The 6,765-nt window shown below is 48.9% G+C and overlaps 1 protein-coding gene across 1 annotated transcript in view; it reads right to left on the bottom strand.

Moving 5' to 3' along the window:
* The window catches only part of LOC310867334 (saxitoxin and tetrodotoxin-binding protein 1-like), a 7,850-nt gene extending 6,519 nt beyond the window's left edge, over positions 1–1,331 (bottom strand). The window contains exon 1 of the mRNA XM_083777292.1: positions 1,200–1,331. Within this exon, the coding sequence (XP_083633418.1) occupies positions 1,200–1,325 (126 nt within the window). The 5' untranslated portion in view covers positions 1,326–1,331. The remainder of the gene's footprint in view (positions 1–1,199) is intronic.
* Between the last annotated feature and the right edge of the window lie 5,434 nt (positions 1,332–6,765).

Genomic DNA, 6,765 nt, shown 5'->3' with positions numbered 1-6,765 from the left:
AACACCCCAAAACACACCCATTTAACATCTGAAAACACCCCAAAACACACCCATTTACCATCTGAAAACAACCTAAAACACACCCATTTACCATCTGAAAACACCCCAAAACACACCCATTTAACATAGATCTACACCCCAAAACACACCCATTTACCATCTGAAAACACCACAAAACACACCCATTTAACATAGATCTACACCCCAAAACACACCCATTTAACATCTGAAAACACCACAAAACACACCCATTTACCATCTGAAAACACCACAAAACACACCCATTTACCATAGATCTACACCCCAAAACACACCCATTTAACATAGATCTACACCTCAAAACACACCCATTTAACATCTGAAAACACCCCAAAACACACCCATTTAACATCTGAAAACACCCCAAAACACACCCATTTACCATCTGAAAACACCCCAAAACACACCCATTTAACATCTGAAAACACCCCAAAACACACCCATTTACCACCTGAAAACACCCCAAAACACACCCATTTACCATAGATCTACACCCCAAAACACACCCATTTAACATACATCTACACCCCAAAACACACCCATTTAACATACATCTACACGCCAAAACACACCCATTTACCATCTGAGAACACCCCAAAACACACCCATTTAACATCTGAAAACGCCCCAAAACACACCCATTTACCATAGATCTACACCCCAAAACACACCCATTTACCATCTGAAAACACCCCAAAACACACCCATTTACCATCTGAAAACACCCCAAAACACACCCATTTAACATCTGAAAACACCCCAAAACACACCCATTTACCATCTGAAAACACCCACACCCATTTACCATAGATCTACACCCCAAAACTCTGAATGTTTTTTTATCCCACAAACACATTTTTTCACCCAGTGTCAATTATCTATTGTAATGAGATGAGATGAGAGATGACCTCATGCTTCCTTCTGTGCACGAGGAGTCCAAGCACAAGGAAAAAGTGGTTAATTAATCAAGAATTGGTTCCATTAAAACAAAAACAAAAAAAGCTTGGAGCTGTTGTTGCCCCCGCGACCCGACTACGGATAAGCGGTTGAAGATGGACTAGGGATGGATTAGGCAAAACGTGCACACTCATAAACAACAGCAGTGGGCCTGTGGCGTCACAGCGTGCGTGCGTGCGTGCGTGTGTCAGTATAATACTCACAGGGCTGTGACTGTCCAACACCAGAGGTTTGACCAGGTCCTTGCAGGAGTCCTCCTCGGCCACGCCGGCGCCCAGGGTGGCACCGAGCAGGGCGGAGACCACCCATACCAGCTGTGCAGCAGCCATGTTGGTCCCACACACACACACACAGAGACAGACAGACAGACAGAAACAGACAGAAACAGACGGTATGAAGTCACAGAGATGGTGCTGCAGCCAGAGCGTACGGAGTCAGACAACTCTCTCTCTCTACGCCACTGGATCTGAGAGGAGAGGTTGTGTAACAAGTGGGCTGGGCTACCACTCAACCACACACGCACGCACGCACGCACGCACGCACGCACACGCCTGGGTGACCAGATCCAACCTGTTCATTTGAGGGACAGGCTATAGGGGACGGGTTTTAGGGGTTAGCAACTTAATACTATGGGAAAAGAGACAATGAGACTAACTATAACTATTTGGGCATTTTGAACACTGATGCCTGTCGGTCACAATGTGGGACAGACAGGGTCTCAGTGTGAACACTGATGCCTGTCGGTCACAATGTGGGACAGACAGGGTCTCAATGTTAACACTGATGCCTGTCGGTCACAATGTGGGACAGACAGGGTCTCAATGTGAACACTGACGCCCGTCGGTCACAATGTGGGACAGACAGGGTCTCAATGTGAACACTGACGCCCGTCGGTCACAATGTGGGACAGACAGGGTCTCAATGTGAACACTGACGCCTGTCGGTCACAATGTGGGACAGACAGGGTCTCAATGTGAACACTGACGCCTGTCGGTCACAATGTGGGACAGACAGGGTCTCAATGTGAACACTGACGCCCGTCGGTCACAATGTGGGACAGACAGGGTCTCAATGTGAACACTGACGCCTGTCGGTCACAATGTGGGACAGACAGGGTCTCAATGTGAACACTGACGCCCGTCGGTCACAATGTGGGACAGACAGGGTCTCAATGTGAACACTGACGCCTGTCAGTCACAATGTGGGACAGACAGGGTCTCAATGTGAACACTGACGCCTGTCGGTCACAATGTGGGACAGACAGGGTCTCAATGTGAACACTGACGCCTGTCGGTCACAATGTGGGACAGACAGGGTCTCAATGTGAACACGGATGTCTGTCAAATTCCCTAAAAAGGGCACTTTTGGAAAAAGAGTTCAGACAGAAAACCAATATTGCACTTTTTGTTTTATTCCAAAACGTGCATTAACCACTTTATCTTGATCTATAGGCTACAAGCTCACATGCAGCGTGTCTCTTTGCGACGCATGCACTGTGAGCTTGTAGATCTGCTATTTTTGTGGTTTTGTGGCGTCTTCAGATAAACAGAGAGTCCACATCGTCTCACCCCCGGGCAACGGAGGACAAAACAAGCTGGTTAAACTTTAACCCATTCTGGGCGGGATCCCCTTTTGGTGTTATAGCATCATGTTATGCTTTAGCTATTGAAAAATAGCAGATCTACAAGCTCATAGCGCGCCACCGAGTGGCGCGCTTACGAGCTCGTAGGTCTGCTATTTTTGGGAAAAAATCGAAGAACGACTGACATAGAAACATAGCTTTTTTTCCCAGAAAACTGTCAGGATGTATAGAAGGACATTTATAGAATCTGATCTCAGGTCAGAACGGGTTAAACTGGGAGAGAGTTCGAGGGGGGGAGGGGGGGGGGGGGGGGCTCCCTTTAAAGTGGGAGAAAGTTGGGGGTGGGGTATGGATGAATGGAGCAGTGTACCGCTCTCTGCTTTGTAACCACTCTGTGTAGAGAAGAGAGAAAAGCTACTAAAAAACTACTCTTAGAATGTCCAGTTCTGGGCGGTCCAGACTGCAAGTTGGCAGCACACGCACGCACACAAACACACGCACACACACGCGCACGCACACACACACACACACACACACACACACACCGAGGGGGGGGGGGGGGGGTAGAAGAATCCCGGGGCGTATAAAAAGGAGGACATAAAATTAACGGATTAGCGACATCAGATCAAAGTCAAAGAGTTTTTTGTCTCAAATATTTACAGCTCTGTCCCAGCAGGACACAGACACACACACACACACACACACACACACACACACACACACACACACACACAAACCGAGAGAGAGAGAGAACACGACGTTGGAGACAGATGTCCAGCTGTGACCTTTTGACCTCTGCACAGAACAGAACACGATGTGAACTCAGTGGTGGGAAAATAAAAGTTCTTAATTTGTTTTTACTTTAAAGGGACACTTCCACCCTTTTGCAACATGATCTTATTTTAATGATGTTTGAGATGATTTGTTATGTGATCCTGGGCTCTACACTCCCTCCGCCAACCTGGGGAGAGCAACGGACTGACCTCATGCTTCCTTCTATGCATGAGGAGTCCAAGCTGCTTCTTTACACCTGACAGAGGGGGGAGTTTCCCCGGCCGGACGTAGCGCGTGGAAGGAACACGTTATTCCAAGCAGTTCCTTTCCCCTCCATCAAGCGCCAAGGCTGGCCAGGGGGAGGCAGTACAGAGACCAGTTCCTTTCCCCTCCATCAGGCGCCCCGGCTGGCCAGGGGGAGGCAGTATAGAGACCAGTTCCTTTCCCCTCCATCAGGCGCCCCGGCTGGCCAGGGGGAGGCAGTATAGAGACCAGTTCCTTTCCCCTCCATCAGGCGCCCCGGCTGGCCAGGGGGAGGCAGTATAGAGACCAGTTCCTTTCCCCTCCATCAGGCGCCCCGGCTGGCCAGGGGGAGGCAGTATAGAGACCAGTTCCTTTCCCCTCCATCAGGCGCCCCGGCTGGCCAGGGGGAGGCAGTATAGAGACCAGTTCCTTTCCCCTCCATCAGGCGCCCCGGCTGGCCAGGGGGAGGCAGTATAGAGACCAGTTCCTTTCCCCTCCATCAGGCGCCCCGGCTGGCCAGGGGGAGGCAGTATAGAGACCAGTTCCTTTCCCCTCCATCAGGCGCCCCGGCTGGCCAGGGGGAGGCAGTATAGAGACCAGTTCCTTTCCCCTCCATCAGGCGCCCCGGCTGGCCAGGGGGAGGCAGTATAGAGACCAGTTCCTTTCCCCTCCATCAGGCGCCCCGGCTGGCCAGGGGGAGGCAGTATAGAGACCAGTTCCTTTCCCCTCCATCAGGCGCCCCGGCTGGCCAGGGGGAGGCAGTATAGAGACCAGTTCCTTTCCCCTCCATCAGGCGCCCCGGCTGGCCAGGGGGAGGCAGTATAGAGACCAGTTCCTTTCCCCTCCATCAGGCGCCCCGGCTGGCCAGGGGGAGGCGGTATAGAGACCAGTTCCTTTCCCCTCCATCAGGCGCCCCGGCTGGCCAGGGGGAGGCGGTATAGAGACCAGTTCCTTTCCCCTCCATCAGGCGCCCCGGCTGGCCAGGGGGAGGCGGTATAGAGACCAGTTCCTTTCCCCTCCATCAGGCGCCCCGGCTGGCCAGGGGGAGGCAGTATAGAGACCAGTTTAAAAAGCAGGTGGCTTGCGCCGGAATAAGGGAGTAACATACAGTGCAGAAAGTAGTCCGCACACAGGCTTTGCTCCAGTAGTGTTTAGTTAAATTTAAAACGCCATTAGGGTAGGTACCCTCACAAAAAACATGCAGTAATCCTGGTCTCTATACTGCCTCCCCCTGGCCAGCCGGGGCGCCTGATGGAGGGGAAAGGAACTGGTCTCTAAACTGCCTCCCCCTGGCCAGCCGGGGCGCCTGATGGAGGGGAAAGGAACTGGTTGAAATAACGTGTTCCTTCCACGCGCTATACGTCCAACCAGGGAAACCCCCCCCCTGTCAGGTGTAAAGGAGCAACTTGGACACTCAGGCATGAAGGAAGCATGAGTTCAAGTCCGTTGCTCTCCCCTTGTCCCCCATATATGGGGACTAGGTTGGTCTCCCCTTGTCCCCCATATATGGGGACTAGGTTGGCGGAGGGTGTGTAGAGCCCAGGATCACATTAGATGATTGACACAGGGGTGAAAGAAATGAGTTACAAAAATCGTGGGATATGAAAAAAAAATCCTATATTATATTATATTCCCAAAATGTCTCAACTTTTCTAAAGATTTTTGTTTAATAATATAGCAGATGTGCACAAGCCGATCTACAAGCTCTGACGCATTGTGAGCTTGTAGGTCGGCTATTTATTTTCCATCGAGCTTGTTTTCTTAGAGCTATAGTTGCTTAATGTCTCTCTCTCTCTCTCTCTCTCTCTCTCTCTCTCTCTCTAAATCTGGCAACTCTGACCGGGTCAATTGAAGCAAGCAGCTCTGTCAGTGTGCGTGCGTGGGTGCGTGCGTGTGTGTGCGCATGTGTGTGTGTGTGTGTGTGTGTGTGTACTTGGAGCAGCAGAATCCTCATCGTGGCGGTGGCTGTTTGTTCTTCTTCGTTGGTTCTCCATCATGTCAGGACGTGGTTTCTCTGCAGAGGTCGTTGTCGTCGTGGTCGCGGTCGTCGTGGCAACATCGTGCTTGACCTCCGTGACCTCTGGGTCCTCACCCGACTGTCAGGAGCTCGTCAGACCCTTCGTCCCGGAACACCCACACCTGGTGAGTTACTCTGACTTAACCCATTCTGACCTGAGATCAGATTCATACGAGGTTTCCCACTGGACACACACTGGTCTGATTAACCCATTCTGACCTGAGATCAGATCATTCTAAAAATGTCAGTCGTTCTTCGATTTTTCTAAAATAGCAGACCTACAAGCCCGTAGCGCGCCACTCGGCGCGCTATGAGCTTGTAGATCTGCTATTTTTCAATAGCTAAAGCATAACATGAAGAACAAGTAAGAACATGTACATGAAGGTACATGAAGACTTAACCCATTTAGGCCTGACATCGAAATAAAAAAAGTCTTCTAAATCCTGACAATTTTCTGAAATACCTTCAGTGTTTCTATAGGCCTATATCACTCAATATTTCATGTCAAGGACTCCAAAAACTATATGTAATTGGCCCGCTCATCAATTAATTAATTAATGTAATTGATCAGCTATGTTTGCTATATTTTAATTGAAAACCTGTTTTTTTTTAGCTATTTTTTTAATTGGAATCCTGAAAAGTAACCTTTTTGTTGAATTTCAAATGCATTTAATTATAGTTATGTTAACATGTCATTTAATACTATAGTCATGAAGTAATTAAAGCAGGTTTGGAATTGTAAACAGCTGAAATCAATACTATATCAACATGAGGGCCGCATGAAGTGAAGGTAGGGGCCGCATGTGGCCCCCGGGCCACCAGTTGCCCACCCCTGTTCTAGAAGCTTGTTGTTCCACACAATTCAATTCAATTCAATTCAATTCAATTCAATTCAATTCAATTCAAGTGTCAAATCACACGTCTCAAGACACTCTACAAACCAACAAAGATCCACCCATAGCAGCGATAATGTGACAGTAATAATAGTAATAATAATAATAATAATAATAATAATAATAATAATGTGACAGTGGTTAAGGGAAAACTCAGAATAAACGTCAGGAAGCTCTCGTATAGCTACTGTAAACTGATAGTCCTGCAACAAACAGTCAAAAAGTGCTTTAGTTTTCGAGATACCCCTACCGGAGTTAGG

Source organism: Protomyctophum parallelum, assembly GCF_964188405.1.
Source record: "Protomyctophum parallelum genome assembly, chromosome: 11".
NCBI lineage: Eukaryota > Metazoa > Chordata > Actinopteri > Myctophiformes > Myctophidae > Protomyctophum > Protomyctophum parallelum.
The sequence above is the reverse complement of the archived record's forward strand: the minus strand, read 5'-3'. Positions and strand labels throughout refer to the sequence as shown.